At 48.3% G+C, this 20678-nt stretch overlaps 1 protein-coding gene across 3 annotated transcripts; it reads left to right on the top strand.

The window, feature by feature from the left end:
* The first annotated feature begins 400 nt into the window (after positions 1–400).
* plat (plasminogen activator, tissue) lies at positions 401–18392 on the top strand. 3 transcript variants are annotated; one of them, XM_068023389.1, is made up of 14 exons: positions 401–507; positions 8024–8120; positions 9187–9250; positions 10527–10658; positions 11768–11878; positions 11960–12134; positions 12800–12891; positions 13311–13485; positions 13690–13784; positions 14052–14247; positions 14946–15082; positions 15509–15649; positions 15756–15904; positions 16703–18392. In XM_068023389.1, exons 2-14 carry the CDS (start codon positions 8058–8060, stop codon positions 16862–16864), a joined length of 1692 nt encoding a protein of 563 aa, XP_067879490.1. In that variant the 5' UTR covers positions 401–507; positions 8024–8057; the 3' UTR covers positions 16865–18392. The 3 variants fall into 3 exon arrangements, with proteins under 3 accessions (XP_067879490.1, XP_067879492.1, XP_067879491.1); XM_068023391.1 differs by having other exon boundaries at positions 9190–9250; XM_068023390.1 differs by lacking the exon at positions 401–507 and adding an exon at positions 5189–5300.
* The last annotated feature ends 2286 nt before the right edge of the window (positions 18393–20678 follow it).

A 20678-nucleotide genomic window follows, 5' to 3' on the forward strand; every position in this document is an offset into this window, starting at 1 on the left:
CTCTCACAGTGCCGGGTTCCCTTTCCCAGTGACTGGTTCCCTTTCCCAGTGCCAGGTTCTCTCTCACAGTGCCGGGTTCCCTTTCCCAGTGACTGGTTCCCTTTCCCAGTGACTGGTTCCCTTTCCCAGTGCCAGGTTCTCTCTCACAGTGCCAGGTTCCCTCTCACAGTGCCGGGTTCCCTTTCCCAGTGCCAGGTTCCCTCTCACAGTGCCGGGTTCCCTTTCCCAGTGACTGGTTCCCTTTCCCAGTGCCAGGTTCTCTCTCACAGTGCCGGGTTCCCTTTCCCAGTGACTGGTTCCCTTTCCCAGTGACTGGTTCCCTTTCCCAGTGCCAGACTACTGTTGCAGGGTCTGGATTTGATGCGGTTTCCCCTGCGAGATTCCCCGGGTTATGACATCAGCCCCGGGCTCCGCCCCGGCCGGTGCGGTGGATTTAAATCCGGAGCCGCGGAGCGGGAGTGGCTCAGAATCCGAGAGGGACAGAACCAGGACGATCGGTGGTACTGGGTGAGTAACACGGCGAGCCTTCACTCCCGATTCTCCGGCCAGCAGCTCCCGGGGTTCCGGCTCCCAGCGGCTGGAACCTGGGGCTCAGAACATTCTGTATCCCTGGAGCCGCTTCCCATTCACCTGCAGCTGACAGCCCAGCAGAGCGAGAGAGAGAGAGAGAGAGACTCTCCGTCTCCCAACCGCTGTTTACCCCCTCCCTGTCACTCTGACCCCCATGCCCTATTTTCTTTTTATTCCTTTGTGGGATGTGGGTGTCACTGGCTATGCCAGCATTTATTGCCTATCCCTCATTGCCCTTGAGCAGGTGGTGGTGAGCTGCCTTCCTGAACTGCTGCAGTCCATGTGAGGTAGGTGCACCCACAGTGCTGTTAGAAAGGGAGTTCCAGGATTTTGACCCAGCGACAGTGAAGGAACGGTGATATAGTTCCAAGTCAGGATGGTGTGTGGCTTGGAGGGGAACTTGCAGGTGGTGGTGTTCCAATGCATCTGCATCTCTCGATTTACCCTCCTCCCTGGTACTCTGACCCCCATCCATATTTACCTCCCTCTCCGATTGACCACCCCTGCTCCCTGGCCCCCTCCCTACACTGCTCTCTGCCCCCATCTGATTCTCACTCTCTGCAGATCTATCTGCTCCCCTTGCCCCGTCACCGTCCAGCAGGTTCTGTCTCTGATGTGGGGGATGGGGGGATTGAAGTATTGAGACTGCAGAGTGGGTTAATGCAAGATCAAGAGGCAGGAATTGAAACTGGGTGACAGGTTCTTGTGACTGATAACTGAAGTGTATGAAATCAGCATTTGTGTGAATTTTACAAGGCTGGAATGACACAGGATGAATGGGATGGTTTCAGATAGAATGTGAAGGATAGTGGAGACAGAGAGAGAGAAAGAGTGAGAGACGGGCAAGCAGGTGATGGAGGGTAAACTACCCATTTGTTAAAATTGTTCAAAAAGTAAGAATTTTGAATGCAGCGCTTGAAACAGAATTTATTTTCTATTTTTCTGTTGCATTCTGTGTAACTGCACCTAGAAATATTTGTCTCTGTATCTCTATCATTTTATCAGTGGAGGGGCACAGCTTTCAATATGAAAACAATACGAAGCTACTGTTGGGGTGAGAAGGTTGAGCTACTGCTCAAAGTTGAATGTGCTTTTCCAGTACAGGAAGGGTTAATCTCCTTCAGTTCCCCAAAGTCTGCTGAGTGTCTCCCGAGCCTTTGCAGGGAGGAGATTCACTGCTGTCTGCTGGCCGTATCTGGTTGATGCCAGGGTGTGTGGGATCTGCCAGTGTGCCATGCGATGAGGCTGCACTCTCTGCAGTCCAAGGAGTTTATGATTTAAACGCCCTGCCTCCAAGACGTGCAGAAAGCAAATGGGGTGGATGTGCATCGCCCAGTGATTGTCAAAAAGGGATAGGCTGCTTCAGACGATTCCTGCTCCTTATATTAAATCTCTCACTTCTGGGACCTTCCTCTTCATAGCTGGGACTTGTGATTGAAGGTGAGAGGAAACCATGAAGGGACCCAACCCAGAGGGATCCTGCCCACATTCCGACACTCAGATAAAGGGCTTGGGCACCAAAGGCGGAAAACTTGGAGATTAGATGAGGTGAATCAGGAAGGAGAGCGTGTTGTGTCATGTCAGTGCATAGAATTACATAGTGTTTGCAGTGCAGAAACAGGACATTCAGCCCGACAGGTCTGTGCTGGTTTTCAGCAAACACGACGCAATGGGCTGAATGGCCTCCTTTTCCTCTGTGTCTATGCTCAAATCGAGCCTCCTACCGCTCTAGGTAACACATCGACAACTCACAGTTGGAAAGAAGGAAGGTTTTGCATTTCTATAGCACCTTTTCTCAACCTCAGGACGCCCAAAGTGTTTTACTGCAACAGTGTACTTTTCTGAAGTGTAGTCACTGTTTTAATGCAGGAAATGTGATGGCCAATATGCACACACCAAGATCCCACAATGTGATGACTACCAGTGTTGCTGGTTGAGGAATAAATGTTGGCAAACACAATTCTTGCAGCCTTCCCAGCTTTTCCTGGAACTGAGGAATATTCCAAGGTTCAGAGGTCCAAAATCCTTAGCAGACTTCCACAGGAATGTTCCCTTGAAGAGAAAGGTTCTCGGATGTGGCCAATTTTGTGCTGAGCTTGGCTCAAGTCTCCCTTTGCGCTGATCTTACTGCTGCTGTTTATATTGAATGGATTGGGGAGTGGAAAGTACCCAGTCTATAAACCCACTATGGGATAATAGTCTGCAGCTGCAAACTCTTGACTCTGCCATTTCTTTTTCACTACATTTTCTTTTTTCTTCCGACTCTTGGCTTGGGGCAGGGTGAGGAAATGACCAACTTTCCTCATGCTCTTGAACTGTTTCTGCGGTGAAGCATCGCACGATTAAGTGGCTGGGCTGGCTGTCCCACTCCTGTCCAGAGATTTATCCTGTTGACTGTTCCCCGATCAGAGTGCAGGAGTGGTGCAGGCCTGTGTTTCTGAGGGAGGTCCAGGCCTCGCCACCAGGCAGGGGATGTAATGAGAAGCGTTTTATGTTGTCTGACGCAACATAAATGAGATGCGTGGAGGCCAGGTTGTTGAAGATCTCGAAGGCAATCACACAGCAGGGGAAGTCTGTGCCTGGAGAGTTTGTGCAGTGCCTCCACCTCTGCTCCTCTGAAGCCAGTTATCCTTGAGCACAGCTTGTAGACAACAGTGTGGCCCGATTGTCTCTCAATCAGCTGGGGCTCCAGCAATGTTAGCTAGATTAGTTATTACTTAGCAACCGGAGTGGGGGATTTTAATCACTCGGTCAACTGAACTTTTCATCTGGTTATTGTAAAAGAGGATCTGAGACAGGGGACAAAGAACTTGGAATCTGAACTAAAACCAATGGGACAGAAAGCAGAGAGTAGTGGTGAGCAGTTATTTCAGACTGGAGGGAAGTATACCGTGGTGTATCCCAGGGGTCAGTATTGAGACCACTGCTGTTTTTGATACATAATGACCTGGGCTTGGGAATACAGGGCACACTTTCAAAGTTTGCAGATGACACGAAACTCAGAACTGTAGTAAACAGTGAGGAGGATAGTGACAGACTTCAGGAGGATATGGACAGACTGACGAAATGGGCACATACATGGCAAATGAAATTTTAAGAAAAATGCTAAAGCAATATGAACTAAATGGTACCATTTTAAAGGGGGTGCAGGAACAGAGACCTGGGACTGTGTTCACAAATTTTTGAAGGTGGCAGGACAAATTGAGAAGGCTGCTTTTTATGAAAAAAAAAATGGTGTATGGGATGCTTGGCTTTATAAATAGTCGTAGAGTACAAAAGCAAGGACGCTGTGTTGAAACTTGATAAAACACTAGTTTAGCCTCTGCTGAGGTATTGTGTCGATTCACAGTTGAGGAAGGATGTCAAGACCTTACAGAAGGTACAGGAAAGACTTACTAGAATGGTACCAGGGATCAAGGACCCAAAGGGAAATTTTCATCTGGAGACAGAGAGCAAAGAGATTGTGCTGGAACTTTATAAATCACGAGTATGGCTTGAGCTGGAGTTTTGTGAACAGTTCTGGGCACCACACTTCAGGAAAGATGTAAAGGCTTTTGAAAGGGTGCAGAGGAGGTTTACCAGGATGGTGCCACGGATGAGGGAATTCAGTTTTGAGGAGAGGTTGGAAGAATTGGAACAGATGAAGAGGTGACCTACTAGAGGTTTTGTTAGAGTTGACAGAGAAAAACTATTCCCTCTGGCGAGTGGGTCAATAACCAGAGGTCAGAGATTCAAAATCATTGGCAAAAGACCTAGCGGAGAGATGAGGAGAAATGTTTTCACTCGGAGTTGTCAGGATCTGGAATGTTCTACCTGAAAAGGTGGTGGAAGCTGATTCCATCAATAATTTTAAAGCGAGTTGAACAGGTACTTGAGGATGAGGAACTTACCCCAGCTATTTGTCTGTAGCCCTGTATGTAGGACTAAACACGACTGCTGTTTCAAAGAGCCAGCACAGGCATGATGGGCCGATGGGCCTCCTTCTGTGTTGTAAGATTCTGATTAGAACTGTTTGATTCTGTAACGCTTCCGTTGTTTGCAAAGGTATTTGTTTCTTCTGTTTTTTTTCATTTTGGAAATATCACTGCCTGTTGTCTTGGTGAAGTGAGACTAAGGTGTTGAGAATGCTGCACCCTCAGAGGAAGCAGTGACAGCACTGAAAAGGGCAGCACAGAAGGGGTTGAAAATCCTGGGAAAGAATCAGTTTGAGCAGGAGATGAATTGATGGATGCTGATTCCAGCACAGTGAAAGGCGGGGGGGGGGGGGCGGGGGGGGAGGTGGGATAGATGCCTCTGAACTCTCTGCTCCTGAAATTGGGCGATGGCAAAAGATTTGGGGCAAAACAATTAGACATACACACAATGAGAGAAAGGATTGCATTACCATTGAGAAAGCACTTTCTGTGCTCTTTGTCTCTGTCTCCCTTTTTATATTCTGCCTGTGAAGCATTCCAGAAACTGGGCAGTGGACCAGAATCACAGAAGGTTTGCTGCTGTTTCTCTAGCCCAACCCATCTCAATTTGAAGACTGGTGAGAGGGAGACAACGGTTATTGCCTCAGACTGGTCTCTGCTTGGAATGCGAGAATTCAGTGAGTGGGGAGAGAGAGAGACAGGCAGAGGCTGTTTCCAGTCTTTATACAGACTGTGTGTGGGGGAGAGAGAGATAGAGAGATAGAGAGAGAGAGAGAGAGAGACGGCCGGCCGGAGAACTGAGCTAAGCTGTATCGGGTGAGTACACAGAGTATTCACAAACCTGACCCCACCATCCTAGTATTGATCTCTAGGCATTGGGTGGGATCAGGACAAACTGCCTATTGCATCTGGTGCTGACTTGTGTCGACCTTTCTTGCTGACTCAGCAGCCTAGGATCTGGAAATACTTGCAGCATCTTGAATGATGAGGTTTTTAACAGATTGTGCAGCAGGAATCTCCTGCTGATGAACCTCCATTCAAGTTTCTCTCTCTCTCTCGCTCTCTCTCTCTCCAATTTATTTCTCTTGGGTGTTGCTCCCTTCCGTTGGCTAATGCAGTGGGTCAGGATACTATTGTGTTTTCCGATGTTTTATTTCTGGCCTATGTTGACACACACATCTCACACATGTGTTCAGCAGTGTTTATACTGTTGTTAAGAGCTAGACAATGACTCACCGAGAACTTGCTTTGTCCTTCCTATAACCCTCAGTGTGTGCTATCTGTACCAAACCAGACAGCACCATTCACAATCTCCACACTGAGTCCAGGTCACTCGCCACTACTTCCATCACAGTGTTGGGTGTTAGCTGTGGCTCAGTGGGTAACACTCTTCCCTTGGGGTCAGAAGGCCATGGGTTTAAGTTCCACTCCAGAGACTTGAGCACAAAATTTTGGCTGATGCTCCAGTACCAAGGGAGTGCTGCACTGTCAAAGGCTTTGTCTTTTGGATGAGATGTAAAGCTGATGTCCAGTCCACCTTCTTAGTTGGATGTAAAAGATCCCAGGACACTATTTTGAATAAAAGTTCTCTCTGGTGTCACTGTTTATCCCTCAATCACTTTCTTTAAAAAAAATTGTCTGGTCACTATTTCCAGGCTGTTTATGGGATCTTACTGTGCACAAATTAGTTTCCCACATTACAACAGTGATTACACTTCAAAAAGTACTTCATTGGCAGTGTAGTGTTTTGGAATGCCCTGAGGTTGTGAAAGGTGCTATATAAATGCATATCTTTCTTACAAAAACAGCTCACAAGAATTTGATGGAAATTGATCACCTGCAATAATGGGGTTTTTAATATCTGATTGCTTTGCTTCTTGCCACACGAGGCTACCAAACTGAGCTGTCCCTCACACACTGAGTTTTACGGTACTCCAGCAGCAAGCAATTAAAGTTTAGAGACAAAAAAAAAAGCGAAAGATAAACCGATGAGATGAAGTGTTTGAGGAAATGTCTAAACCGCAACTCGGAGCCTCCCCACTCAGACAGCAGGAGACCTCCAGCAGGCCCAGAATGTGGTCTGGCCGCTGGATATGGTACATAGGAGAGGGCAGCCACATGTGCTGCAGCTGCCTGAAACCTGCATACCAATCCCAGAGAGTAGACTCTCAGCATCTGCATTATTTCCACAGAAAACCCAAGGAGAGCTTACTCAGTCACAGTGGGTCAGTGCCAAGCTCACTAATTCCACTGTTAATTGTATATTAACTATATGTAGATGGCGGGCATTAACTAGGGATTCACTTGTGCTCCTGTAAATAGTCACAGTGAAACTGTGATGGTAGGGTTCGGAGGTACGTGTTTGTAATGTGTATCTCTATAAATAAATGCTTATAAAAGTGCATATAGATTGGCTCCAAATCTACCATTCTGGAATAGATGCCCACAATTTTCTGCTCAAACACTCCCAGGCTAAGTACAGCACAGGTTAGATACAAAGTAAAGCTCCCTCTGCAGTGTCTCAGCCCAACCTCCGATGAGACTTGCACTGCAGTGTTGGCACATTTTTCCATTCCCACATCGGCCTGTGGCTTTGAATGAAATCGACAATTTAGTGCTGAGTTACCAACAGTTTTGCTCTGATTTCCCAAACTGGGATGTCATTTTGCCAAATGTCATTTTGCCTGAGCATTTACAGGCAGGTAATGGGCCATTTTGGTTACAGATTGGAGGATGGATTACGTCAACTCTGCACCTGTGATGGTGAGCAACTGTTCACAGCCATTTCAGATGAAATGCTGTGTAATGGGAACCCCTCCCCCAACTTTTCCCTGCAGTCCCTCGTGACCACCTCTATTCCACATCAAACTCATGACTACATGTCTGACACTTTCACATCCCCTCTGCATTGTGGGCTGTTATTGTACAGACGACAGCCAAAGTCTACAACACTGACCCCAAATAAACCCTCTCTTCATCCAGCACTCTATTCCAATTCGCAGTCCAGTCACTTCTTGTGTGTGGAATTTCACCGCTCTCGCCCAAACACTTCTAAACCTCAAGAATTTCCTCGAATGGACGCCTTATGCTGATCTCCCACCTCAATCTGTTCGAATATTGGTCAGCAGCAAGTGAAGTCCATTCCCATCGAAAAGAATGCAAAATCCCCACGTCGTAAAGTCCCCAAATTCACACACACAAATTTTTGAAGGCGGCAGGACAAGTTGAGAAGGCTGTTTTTAAAAAGGTATAGAGGCTGCTTGGCTTTATTAATAGAGGCAGGGAGCGTTAAGGGAAGATTTAATAGCGGCATTCAAAATCATGAAAGGTTTTGATAGAGAAGGTAAGGAGAAACTGTTTCCACTAGCAGGAGGGTTGATATCCAGAAGACACAGAATTACAGAAAATGGCAACACAAAGAGGGGAGATGAAGACGTTTTTATTTTAGAGTGAATTATGATATGGACACACTGCCTGAAATGCAACCCGTGCCCAGCAACTAATGCTAAACAGTGCCATGGCATAATGTTGTTTTGCAGGAAGAAGATTTAAGGACCAGGATAAAGGAAGAACATGACTATGTTGGGAATTCCCACCACTATCTCTCTGCTCCTCACTCTCGCTGTGGCATCGGAGGTAAGTGTCTCACCTTCATACTCTGCTCCTTTTTCTCTCTCTTCCATTTCTCTCTTTTTGTTCACTCTCTCTCTCTGTTTATTTGTGTGTACACCTCTTTGTATCTCTCTGTATCTGCCTGTCTGTATGCCCCTCTCTTTCTGTGTGTACTCCTCACTCTGTCTGTCTGTCTTTCTGTGTGTGTGTGTGTGTGTGTGTGTGTATGCCCCTCCCTCTCTGTCTGTCTTTCTGTGTATGTGCGTGTACTCCTTTCTCTCACTGTGTGTGTGTGTGCCTCTCTACCTCTGTCTTTCTCTGTGACTTTGTGTGTGCTCCTCTGTTTCTCTCTGTCTTTCTCTCCGCGTGTGTGTGTCTCTCTTTTTCTGTCTCGCTCTGTCTGTCTCTGTCTCGTCCCTCTCTCTCAGGCACAAGGGACTTTATTTAAACACTCAGTTTATTTTTGAAAATATCTGATCCTGAAGTGAGCTGAAAGAGAGAAGTATAACTGGGAAGCAGTCCTGAGTCCGGATACAGAGCTGGTGAAAATGTGGAACTATCTTTGTTCCCTGTCACATCTCTCGCTCTGTGCTGTATCAGCACCTCACACACTGAGGGCTGGCCACTGTTCAAATCAATCAATTTTAGATGGAGCCGCAGCTACAGAACTAACCCTTGTTGGGGAAAGGTTTCCGTTAGACACTGATCCCTATGTGCTGATGAAAGGTTATCGCTCTGAAAAGTTAACTCTGTTTCTCTTTCCAGAGGTGCTGCCAGGCCTGCTGAGTATTTCCAGCATTTTCTGTTATTAAATTTGTGTTCTCCCCCTCTTCCCAGTAAATAAATTTTTCAAGCAGCGTCTGCCTGTTCCATTTGTACATCAAAGGCCAGTGGAAGCAGATTCAAGAGTAATAGAAGGGAATTGGAATAATACTTGAAAAGGAAAAATTCAGAGGGAAATGGGGAAAGGGCAGGGGAGGTGAGACTAAATTGGATAGCACTTTCAAAGAGCTGGCACAGGCACGATGGGCCGAATGGTCTCCTCCAGTGCAGTATGATTCTGATTCTATAACCTACTGTTCTGTTTCAGCAGCAGCACCTGCGATTTAAACGAGGGTCAAGATTCTTTCTGTCTCTGTCAGACACAACTCGAGGTGAGTGCCCCTCTAGGCAGAGGCCGACATATTGGTACTGAATGATCCCTGATACCAGTGTGTTTGTGTGTTTTTGTGAGATAGTGTGTGTGTGTGTGTTGTTTTTGTTTTGTTGTGTTCAGTGCTGGGCCTGAGCCACCCTAGCCTGCACGTGCTCTGTTTCCAGCTGAACCTTCCTGATAACGGGATTACCAGCTCACACCAGTTGTGTCAAGCAGCTATGCCGCCTGTTGCTAAGTGCTGGCCGCAGTTGTGGAGACCTTCGTCCATAATGCTACAACAGCAAGAGCTGAAGTTGCCCCATACCCAATCTGAAAACACAGACTGAATGTCCCCCACTAACTAAGTGCTGAAACTGCTGGTTAGTGAAAAATGCCCCGCAATCACAAACCATTTAATCAAAGTTCCCAGACAGTCAACGCCTCAGTTACTCTGAACTGTGGTGACTGATTGATAGTGGGCACAGCTTGGGAACCATTCTGCTCACAGCAAGTTCCCACTACCACTAGTGAGAGTGAGGATCAGTCGATGGGTTTGTGGTGGTGGTGGATGTGGAAGGAATGCTGGCCAGGATCCTGGGAGAACTTCGATGCTTTTCAACTGTCTGAGTTACTGAGGCAGTTAACTGAAGTTTTAACTTCTTGACAGTACGGCCCCTCTGACAGTGCGGGGCTCCCCCAGTACGGCCCCTCTGACAGTGCGGGGCTCCCCCAGTACGGCCCCTCTGACAGATTGATTAGAACTGGGGACAATGCCTTAAAAATTAAAGCCAAATCTTTCAGAAATGAAATTAGCAAACCCACAAAGGGTGGTAGAAGTTTGGGACTCTCTTCTGCAAATGGCAGTTGAGGCTCAATCAATTGTGAATTTTAAATCTGAGAATGATTGATAGATTTTTGTTAATCAAAGGTATTAAGGGATATGGGGCAAAGTCGGCTATATGGAGATAGGTCACAGATCAGCCATGATCTCATTGAATGGTGGAACAGGCTCAAGGGGCTGAATGGCCTCCTCTTGTTCTTAATGCATTCCAATGAACTGCCTTGGGATGTCTTACCTTGTTAAAATGTGCTATAAAATTGCAGGTTTTGTTGCTTCTCCTTTTATGGTGCTTAGTGCTGTTACATTTTCACTGTGTGCAATTCTGATATTGTTGAGGTTAACTACTTCCAGTCACAGTGTGGGACTGATCCTAACCTACCTGGAAGCTCGCAGTCTGTGCTGGCAGCTCAGCCTTTTGCTCCGTATTGACACGTGATGTTTTTGACTGTCTTAGGATACTGCGTGAACTCTGCTGGCTCTGAGATTCACCTGCAGGGTGAGACGTGGCTACAGACCGAGGGACGACTGATCAAGTACTGTCGCTGTGACCACTCGAGAATTCACTGCCACAGCGTACCCGTGCGAGGTGTGTGTGCGTGAAACCAGACTAGCCTCTCAGGACGAGCATTGCTTTTGTCATTTTGTTTCATGGGGATTTAGAATTGTTGAGGCACTTCAAGCCTGCCCATAAACTCTATTAATAAGAGAAAGCGTAATTCTCACTCCTTAAACCAACACCACAAAGACAGGGAGGCCATTCAGCCCCTCTAACCCACCCCTACTAGGAACCTCTGATTTTCCCCTCACCACCCATCTCAACATCTACTGGCCTTCGGAACGAGGCCCCTCTTTTTAGCCCAGTCCAGGTATCGAGCACTCTGCGTGAAGGGGAGCTCCTTGTTGACACGACTGGACTTGTCCCCCATCCTGCAGCCCCTTTGCGCTGCCATGTCCTGCAGTCAAGCTTTAACTCCTTCGTGTCTGGGGATTCAATGCCGTGCTCCATTCTAGGCTGTCCCATCTTTCTCCAACCTCTCTTCAAACCCTCTGCTATTCTGCCTGGCAACCCGACGCAGCCCGCCCCATCATCCAGTGAACCCCAACCTTTTATTTAGAGATACCGCATTGAAACAGGCCCTTTGGCCCACTGAGTCTGTGCTGACCATCAACCACCCATTTATACATTAATCCCATTACCCTCTCACATCCCCACCTTCCCTCAATTCCCCTACTACCTACCTACACTAGGGGCAATTTACAATGGCCAATTTACCTATCAACCTGCAAGTCTTTGGCTTGTGGGAGGAAACCGGAGCACCCGGCGGAAACCCACACAGTCACAGGGAGAAGTTGCAAACTCCACACAGGCAGTACCCAGAATCGAACCCGGGTCGCTGGAGCTGTGAGGCTGCGGTGCTAACCACTGCACCACTGTGTTGCCTTCTTGTACTCCGAGTAGCAACTCTCTCAGCCCTGCCCAAAGTACTCGACAACAGAGGCTGTACAGATTGCACCCAGCTTCAGGTTGCCAACTGCAGAGGATATAATGGCTTACAGGCCAGGAATTGTTTAACTAAAGCCGGGAAGCAGTCACATGCAATTGATTTTCAAAGGCAGCCCTGTCAATGTTGCTGCGGTATGATTGCCATATGTGGAGACTGCGACTGATGGCAGTGCATTTTCTCTCTCACACAGATTGTGTCCGTAACAAGTGCTACAATGGTGGGAGGTGTCGTCAGGCCACTTACTCTCATCACCATATATGCCAGTGCCCAGCAGGATACAGTGGGCAGTTGTGTGAGTTCGGTAAGTGAAATCGACTAGCTCTTTGCAGGCGCTCTCTGCACCCCCACTCTCTGCTCTGACTCCCCGTTTCTTGCATTGCAGACACCAGGGAGCAGTGTTACCGGGGCCGAGGGATGGGATATCGAGGGACCTGGAGCCTAACCCACTCTGGGAGGGAGTGCCTGAACTGGAATGCAACTGTGGTCGCCCGCACTCGCTACAATGGCCGCAGGCCGGATGCCCAACAGATGGGGCTGGGCAATCACAATTTCTGCAGGTAGGCCACAATCAAAGAAAGACTGATTTGCATTTCTATAGCACCTTTCGCAACCTCAGGACATCCCAGAGTGCTTTACGGCCAATCAAGTGCTTTTTGAAGTGCTGCCACTGTTGTAGGAAATGCAGCAACTAATTTGCACTTGGTAAGCTCCCACAAACACATGTGGTAATGAGCAGATCATCTATTTTTATTGATGTTGATTGAGGCATACATATTGGTCAGGACATTGTGGAGAACTCCCCTGCTCCTCTTTAAAATACCACCATGAGATCCTTTACATCCACCATGAGAGGGTAGATGGTGTAACGTCTTGTCCGAAAGACACTGCAGTACTCCCTCGATACTGGAGTATCAGGCTAGATTTTGTGCTCGAGTCTCTGGCTCTGAGGTGACAGTGCTAACCCACTAGGCCACAGCTGATGTCTGTTAACTAGCTAGCTCTCCTACCAACTGTTGCTGGCAGTCTTGTTCTAAAGCCAGCAGTCCCAATTCACCAAAGTGGCCATTAATGGTCTGCAAACCCCCTTGCAGCATTTTGAAGAAGAGGGGGAATTCTAGCATGATGAGAGTCAGGCATCGAGGTCACTGGTTCAGTGTGTCTGCTTTCTCCCCATTTTTTCTCTGGGAGTGTTAATGTGTGTGTATCTCTTTCTGTCTTGCAGGAATCCTGATAATGACACAGTTCCCTGGTGCCACATCTACAATGGCCACATCCTGACTTGGGACAAGTGCAGCCTTTCCCCCTGCTCAAACAGTAAGTCCCCTCGTTGCGTCTCTGAAAGCAATCGCCACCCGTTGGGCACAGAGAGAGCTCTCTGCATTTTCCACTGATGCCAAAGTACCCCTCGCCCCTTTATTGGCCTCCCCGAGGTCCCACTCTCTCTCTCTATTGCCCCCAGTGACCCCTCGTCATGGAGCTTCACTGGTTACAGCTCCACTAACACCAGGACATGCTATTCCACCACCAAGGCTTCACCACTGAGTCTGGACCCATGTCTCACCAGGACACTGGAGCTCTCCGCACTGCTCCCAGTGGAATTAAAAGCCTCGCCACTGACCTCAGCCTTGCTGCTCAGTGAAGTATAGAGGAGGTGACTTAAAGATTCAGTACAGGAGCATGTGGGACCGGTACAGCAATGAGTGTAAATTAACTAGGCTTCTGTTTGTTGGCAGGTTTCAGCTCTGAGTGCTATACCAAAACCGGGGCAGATTATCGCGGAACCAGGAGCTACTCTCAGTCAGGGAGCCGCTGTCTCAACTGGGATTCCGAGGCCGTCCGTAACAAGCTGTCTAATGCTTGGGTCCCCAATGCCCATCAACTGGGGCTGGGCAGCCACAGTTACTGCAGGTATAATTCCCAGAAAACTGTCAAACTTTCCTCTCCGTGATGATTATCCTTTGGTTTCTTGCTGGAGAAATGGCACTTGTTGGTCTATTTGATCCTCCTGTCATTGACTGGCCCGTGCTGGGTTTCCTTTTCCTCAGTTAGGACACTGCACCTCACCATTGTGACTGTTCACTAACACACTCACACAACGTCTTGTCATTCCAGGAATCCGGATGGAGATTCCAAACCCTGGTGCTATATTCGGAAAGGAAGAAAAATCACTTGGGAATACTGCAACATTCAGCAATGCATCGCAACTGGTGAGAATTCCAAAATTCAGTGGCTGGGCGCGTGGGCACACAAGCACACAAGTGTTCACAAATGCAGACACATGCAGAGACAAACGCGCACTCACAAACGCAGATATACACACGTGCACTCAAATACTTGCACGTGCAGAAGCACAGACACATACACATGTGGACACCCATACTCTGCCTTCAACAGAGGAGAGAAATTACTTGTGTGGATTTACAGGTGTTGCCCATTTGCATGATAATTTTTCTTTCTGCCTGTGTCTGGTGCAGGGATGTGTGGGAAGAGACAACCCAGAGCCCAGCAGTACCGGATCCTGGGTGGGTCAACCAGCCATATCACCTCTCACCCCTGGCAGGCGGCCATTTTCATCTATCATCGGAGGCAGAAGGATTATGCCTTCCTGTGTGGAGGGAGCCTGATCGGATCCTGCTGGGTCCTGACAGCAGCTCACTGCTTCTACGACAGGTGAGAGACCTGAAGGCCTGGTGTCAGTGAGAGGCGTCAGCCAAGGCCCCTTGTGCAAGAGAGGAGACGAGATAAATCCAAGCATTGATTTAGGACCTTTTAAGTTAGGGATACGACCCAAGACACTTCACCAAGATGGAACAAAAAGAATTAGTGCATTTTTAAAAAAACTTGTATGTATTTATTTATGTAGTGCCCTTCGAAACCTCAGGACATCCTACAGCACTTTACAGTCAATGAAGTATTTCTGAAGTGTAGTCACTGTTGTAACGTAGGAAACACAGCAGGCAATTTGTGCACAGCAAGCTCCCACAAACAGCAATGTGATGTTGATTTGAGGGATAAATGTTGGCCAGGAGACTGGGGAGAACTCCTCCCATTCTTCTTCGAAATAGTGCCTTGGGATCTCTTACGTCCACCTGAGAGGGCAGATGGGGCAATCAAAATGGCCATTCCACTCCTCATCACCACCAGTGCTGGTGAGAGGGTCCCTGAGGCACCGTGGAGGCAATCACAGAACCCCCACAAATCTGGCCAAGTCCACGCTAGTCTGTCCCCATAGTTACAGTCGCCGCGGAGATTGTCCCCAATTTCCCTCCACCACCACCCATTCTGCAGTAGCTCTAAGAATCCCAGTGCTGTTTGACAGGGATTAATTTGTTCAGCACATTAAATGTATTGCCCTGTGTCTCAAACAGGTTCAAAACGCACGAGATTCAAGTGATCATGGGGAGAACATTCCGGAAGGAGACATCTCCTGACGACCAGGCCCTGGAAGTGGAAAAGTATTTCATACACAAGGACTTTGATGAAGACACTTACAATCATGACATTGGTACGACTCTGATTTCATCTCTCCATTAAAGTCTCTCTCTCTGGAAAACATTTTGCCCCAGACTGGGACTTGGCCTTCTCTCTCTACACCAGCTGCAGAGTCTGGCCAGTGAACATCTTCTGATCCTGAGGTTGAAAGCATAGGCCCTGCCCCAAAGGCGATTGGGTGACACACTCTTGGGGATGGTCCTGAGCCATACAGGGCACAGTTAGATTGGAGGAGAGCGAGGAGGGTATCAGCTGGGTGTGGGACAGGCCGGATGCACCTGTCTGTCATTCGCTATACATGTGTACGTAATGAGTGCAATGTCAGGGCTGAGGTTGCTGGGCAGTGGTACAGGGACTGAGATCAGTAGGAACATTTTGAGAGGCAGAGTGCATGGCCTTGACCTCTGCTTAACCTGCCCTTCTGCGTTTCCTCCGCCAGCTCTAATCAAACTACAGTCGAAGTCTGGTCAATGCGCCAAGATGACACGTCACGTGCGCACAGTATGTCTGCCGCAGAAGGGACAGCGACTTGCTGACTGGACCGAGTGCGAGATCTCTGGATACGGCAGGGAAGAGGAACGTAAGTCCTCACTTTTTTTTTAATGAGTTTATCTCACCAGAAGAGTGGATTTAAATGGGCCTGGTAAGATTTCCTGATGATGACCTCTAACCTCTAACCTCCACAGACTCTGCATTCTACTCCGTGCGGCTGAAGGAAGGAAATGTCCGTCTCTTCCCGTCTAACCGCTGCACCTCGGCTCACCTACACAACCGGACAGTCACGGAGAACATGATCTGCGCAGGGGACACTCGGGGCACAGACGACGCTTGCAAGGTGAGTGAATATCAGCTGGAATAGCAATTTGACGCCCAGGCTGAGCCCTGGCCTTTCAGCAGGCACACAGCCAATGGCTCGTACTCGACAGCCCTGAATCTCTCCCGCCTTTCGGATGGGAAAGCCTGAGGTGTGGGAGCCTCTATCCGCAGGCAGTCTCTATCTGATGGACCTCTCCATAAAATACTGGAAGAAATCTGGGTGGAAGGAGTCTTGTACTCCAATCCAAATCTGCTTCCTATTCTGAGGCTTGTAATCTTACAGCACAGAAGGAGTCCATTCGGCCCATCGTGGCTGAGCCGGCTCCTAGAGGGAGACATCTGGTTAGTTCAACTCCACTCTTTCCCCGTAGCCCTCCACACAGCACAGGCGAGAAGGACAGAGTTTAGCATGTGTGTTCACAGCCCAGGGAGACAGAGTGTGAAGACTTTGCCAAAGTAAGAGGGTGAGGAGGGTTCTGGGTTTGGGGGGGTGGGGGAGAGGACTGGTGAGGTTCGGAGGTGAGGAGTGACAGAGTGAGGAGTAAACTGGGTGGGATACCTCCCCTTGAGGTGCTGAAGGCTGTTCGGGTGAACTTTGTTCCTGGTCTATGCGACATTGGCTGCTTTCAGCTGGGCCGGGACTAGGATTGTGTAATTGGCCTCCATAGTGGTTTGGAGAGAGGTGGGATTCACTACTGCTCCTGTGGGCCCCAGCCCAGCCCACCGCACCCCAGACCTTTACCGTGCTTTGATCCCAGGAAAATCCCTGCCTCACCATGTACCCTGACCCCAGCTCCAATTTGTTGCCACCATACAGGGAGACTCGGGAGGCCCGTTGGTCTGCCAGACGAAGGGACACATGAGCCTGCAAGGGATCATCAGCTGGGGAATTGGCTGTGGGAAGCCAGGAATACCGGGAGTCTACACCAACGTCGCAAACTACCTGGACTGGATTCACAATCTCATGACCAAGGCCTGAAGACCAACAGCCCAAAACTGAATGAGCAACTTTTAACCCCTGGCGAAAGCTGACCAACGGGCATCAGGTGTCACACTCCAGCAACCCTTCCCCCCTCCCCTGACCCTGGCTTACTGAGAGGGCAATACATGTTGTTGCTCAGTGAGGACCACTTACCATTGGTTCATTGGACAGCGTGTTACTGCTGGTGAAGGATTTATATTCCAGTACCTTAGTCCTGTTGATGACCGTTGGATGCCTTTTGAGCAATTTTTATCTGTTTGAGCTGATTCTGTCCCGGCAGGAACTGTGGCCAATCCTGCCTTAAGGGCAAGGGTCATGCCGACTCCCGAGGTCAAGGGTCAGACCGGTCTCTTCAAAACCTCTGCTGTTTTCTTCCTCCCCTCCCATTCTTTTTTGCATCATTTCACAATGGAAGACACCGCGCCTGTTTTTAAGTGTTTTTTTTTTAACCTGATAGTTTTAATCGCTGTTTTATTGGGTGGTCAAACTGTGCCTGTCAGAAGAGTTTCACCCATGCCCGGTCTGGTACCAGGCTAATTCCTCACTCTCTTCCTTCTGTAGCCTGTGCATTGTTTTTAACTTGCCTCTTGCTGACTGCACATCTCTTCAATGCTTTTGCTGCTGCCTCAGCGCTCCTCTTGCATTTCTCAATGATGAGCGACTCAGCGCCTTTTATAAAGCTTACTTGCTCCAGGAATAATGTGAATTAACTGACTTGCCGCATTCACTTGGCTTTTTGTGACTGGGTAGTGTGCAGGTGTTCTGTCAAAGAGGCCAATTTATGGTTGAAGGTTCAGATTTCCTCCTTCAATAACAGTCCCAGTCACACTTCACTGGGTCCAGGAGCTGGTGGGAATATCAACCCCTCATTCGTCCAAGGTGAAACTATTACCTGTGAGGGTCTGTGTGTGTATCTGCATGTGTGCACATATCGGTCTGCGTGTGCGGGTCTGAATCTAACTGACTTGCACTTGGGCTGGACATCCCCAATCCACCCCTATGTCACTGTTACTTGCGCCCGAGTGGAATATTTTGGAGGAAGATTACGAAATGAGGAGCACGGCTGCAAAGTTGGAGTTTTTGTTTGCAACTCGGCGAAACATGAGCTGAGTGAAGATGCACGGCTCCCCGCGCCCTGTGGAGAGCTTTCTCCATCAACTCTGAGACAGTGAGCTTGCACGTCTGTATGTAGGAGTGTCTGTGACTGTGTGACAGTTGAGCCCATATATCTGGACATATGCCTGAGACAATCTGTACCTCTGTGAGTGTCAGAAAGTGTGCATGTACATCAATGGCACCTTCACAGTCTGACTCTCTGCAGTGTACACTTTCATATGTACAACCTGTTTTTAAAACAGTTGAAGTATTTAAGCATTCCTTTTATGCTAAAATATTTATTCTAATATTTTGAATGTTCTAAGATATTTGTTTTTTGCTGATTGATGTATTAATACATTATTTAAAGATTTTGTATTGCATGTTTTTTAAAAAAAAATAAAAATGGAGAAATTTGTTTTACTGAGAATGATTCCGATTCCTTGGGCTATTGCAGTTAGAATGTTTGTCTGCTGTTTTCTGTGTGAAATATATTTAACCGTCTATGTCCTAGATCCATCAAACTATTCCTCTGTCAGCATTCTGTAAGAATCTTAGCCTTGTGCGAAATAGCTAGAGTGTGGCAGCTATAAACTGGGACCCGGACTGACTCTCCCTGCTTTAGGCTTGGACTCGAGACGGAGGTGAGCATCTCTGCAGGATCCGCGGAACTGGGACCTAACACTATGAGGAAGGTGAGAGAGGAAAGGAATATCTCATTGTCCCTTGTCCTGATCAGGAACATCACTGTTAATATACGCTCAATTATAACTCCCGTCATTGGATAAAGGGAGAAGCATACTTGGAAACAATTACCAAAAATACATGGACATCACAGAAGGAGGCTATTGGTCCCATTGAGTTCATTTGGTCCTCAATATTAGCACAGCATCTATTTGGTGCCTGTTTTCACACTCTGGTCAAAATAACACTGCCCCCTGCACCAAGGCCATTCATCTTAAATCTGACATTCGAAAGTTTCTTTATTTAATGGATTGCAAATTAATTCATTCTCCTGTCACTCCTGCCCAACTGAAGTTGTTAGGGATATGAGAGGGCAGATGGAACCTTGGTTTAAATACCTCGTCTGATAACTTACCCCTCCGGCAGTGCGGAGCTCAGCTCCCTCAGCACTGACCCCTCCGGCAGTGCAGTGCGGAGCTCAGCTCCCTCAGCACTGATCCCTCTGACAGCACTGCACTGGAATGTTGGCTCAGGTCTGGAGTGGGACTTAAACTTGTGACGTTGCGCAGATGCGAGAGAGAGGTCCCACTGAGCCATGACTGGCACAGTCTGTGTAGGCAGCCTCCCTGGTGCTTGTTCTGTAGTGAGGTGTTCAGATCCGGTCTGTGGGGTGTGTGATGCCTATTTCATACTCCATGGGCCCTGACTGTCTGCCAAAAATGGCGGATGACAACCTCTGGAATGCTGCCAGGGTTTACCCCACGTGGCAGCAGCCCCTCCTAACGCAGGCAGAATGCCCTCGGGGGCAGGAAGTAGCCCTTAAGTGGCCCAATTGACTTCCTGGCGTGCGGCCGAGCTGCTGAGGTGTCTGCCACTGGCAATACATCATGGCGGCTGGAAGACGTCTGGCTCCCCTCCTGACATCCTCCCCCACCATATTACCAGCCCTCCCACCTCCCTGTCTGTCTCCTCGGGCTGGAGGAGACTGAATTCTCTTGATGGGCGGCGGTACACATGAGTCCATGGCATCCTGTGCCACTCCAACATTCATTGCTGGTCACTGGCAGTGACCCCTGTGGAAATTAATTTTGTGAAAGACTGCTGTGCCGCTCAAAGTACGACTGTGCGGCCAGCAAACAAGAAGCTGAAACAGATTTCAGCAAACAATTGAGACAAGAAGCTGGGCTTATTGCACGAGGAGTGAATTGCTGAGCTTTGGCACTGAGAGGAACAGAGTGTCTGATCGGCTGGGCGAGGGGTGCAGGACCCCAGACAGTGCTTTGATTCAGGACTTCAACTAAAGAACATGGCCACAGGAATGAGAACAGCAGTGATTGGAATCTCCAGTCCTCACACAGCAGAGTGGGGAACAGATGGGACTGCTAAACTCTGAAATTATACGATGCAGGACATTCCCCACTGACCGGGATCTCTAAGACTCTGAATGTATAGATGAGATATTCAACCATCTGCCCTCTCGGGTGACTGCCTCTCCATCTTGCTCCCTGTTCCTCAAAGACACTTCTTAAGACCTTCCCTCTTTGATCGAGCTTTTGGTCGTTTCCCGAAATATTGCCTTATGTGGCTCGGTGTCGAATTTTGTTTGATAATTCTCCATTGAAGCCCCTCGGGATGTTAAAGGCACGATATAAATGCAAGCTGCTGTTGTTGCTGTAAATGATTGCATGGCACCATTGGAAGAAGAGTAAGTGGAGGGGGAGGGGTGTTCTCCCCGCTATATTAGCCAATATTTATCCCTTAACCAGAATATCTGGTCATTATCACGTTGCTGACTGTGGGATCTTGCTATGCACTGAATGAGCCACTTTAGAGTGACTGGGTGACGCACTTTAGAGTGACTGATCGGGTGACTCACTAACATCACTGAGAATTGTGGCAGGGAAATAGTTCCCTGTCGTTCACTGTCTCCATCCCATCAACACTGCGCCTAACTGGTGCCACAGCATCAGCATGACATGGCACCTCTCAACAAGGAGCCAGGTGATTGGCTTGGATAAGACCCCCAGATTCA

Source organism: Heterodontus francisci, chromosome 47 (assembly GCF_036365525.1).
Source record: "Heterodontus francisci isolate sHetFra1 chromosome 47, sHetFra1.hap1, whole genome shotgun sequence".
Lineage (NCBI taxonomy): Eukaryota > Metazoa > Chordata > Chondrichthyes > Heterodontiformes > Heterodontidae > Heterodontus > Heterodontus francisci.

Excerpts from the sequence above, each read along its gene's own strand:
- plat (XM_068023389.1), top strand. The coding sequence starts at position 8,058 with ATGACTATGTTGGGAATTCCCACCACTATCTCTCTGCTCCTCACTCTC. Across the intron at positions 13,785-14,051 it reads TCAGCAATGCATCGCAACTG|GGATGTGTGGGAAGAGACAA; the intron begins GTGAGAATTCCA and ends TGTCTGGTGCAG. Across the intron at positions 14,248-14,945 it reads GCTCACTGCTTCTACGACAG|GTTCAAAACGCACGAGATTC; the intron begins GTGAGAGACCTG and ends TGTCTCAAACAG.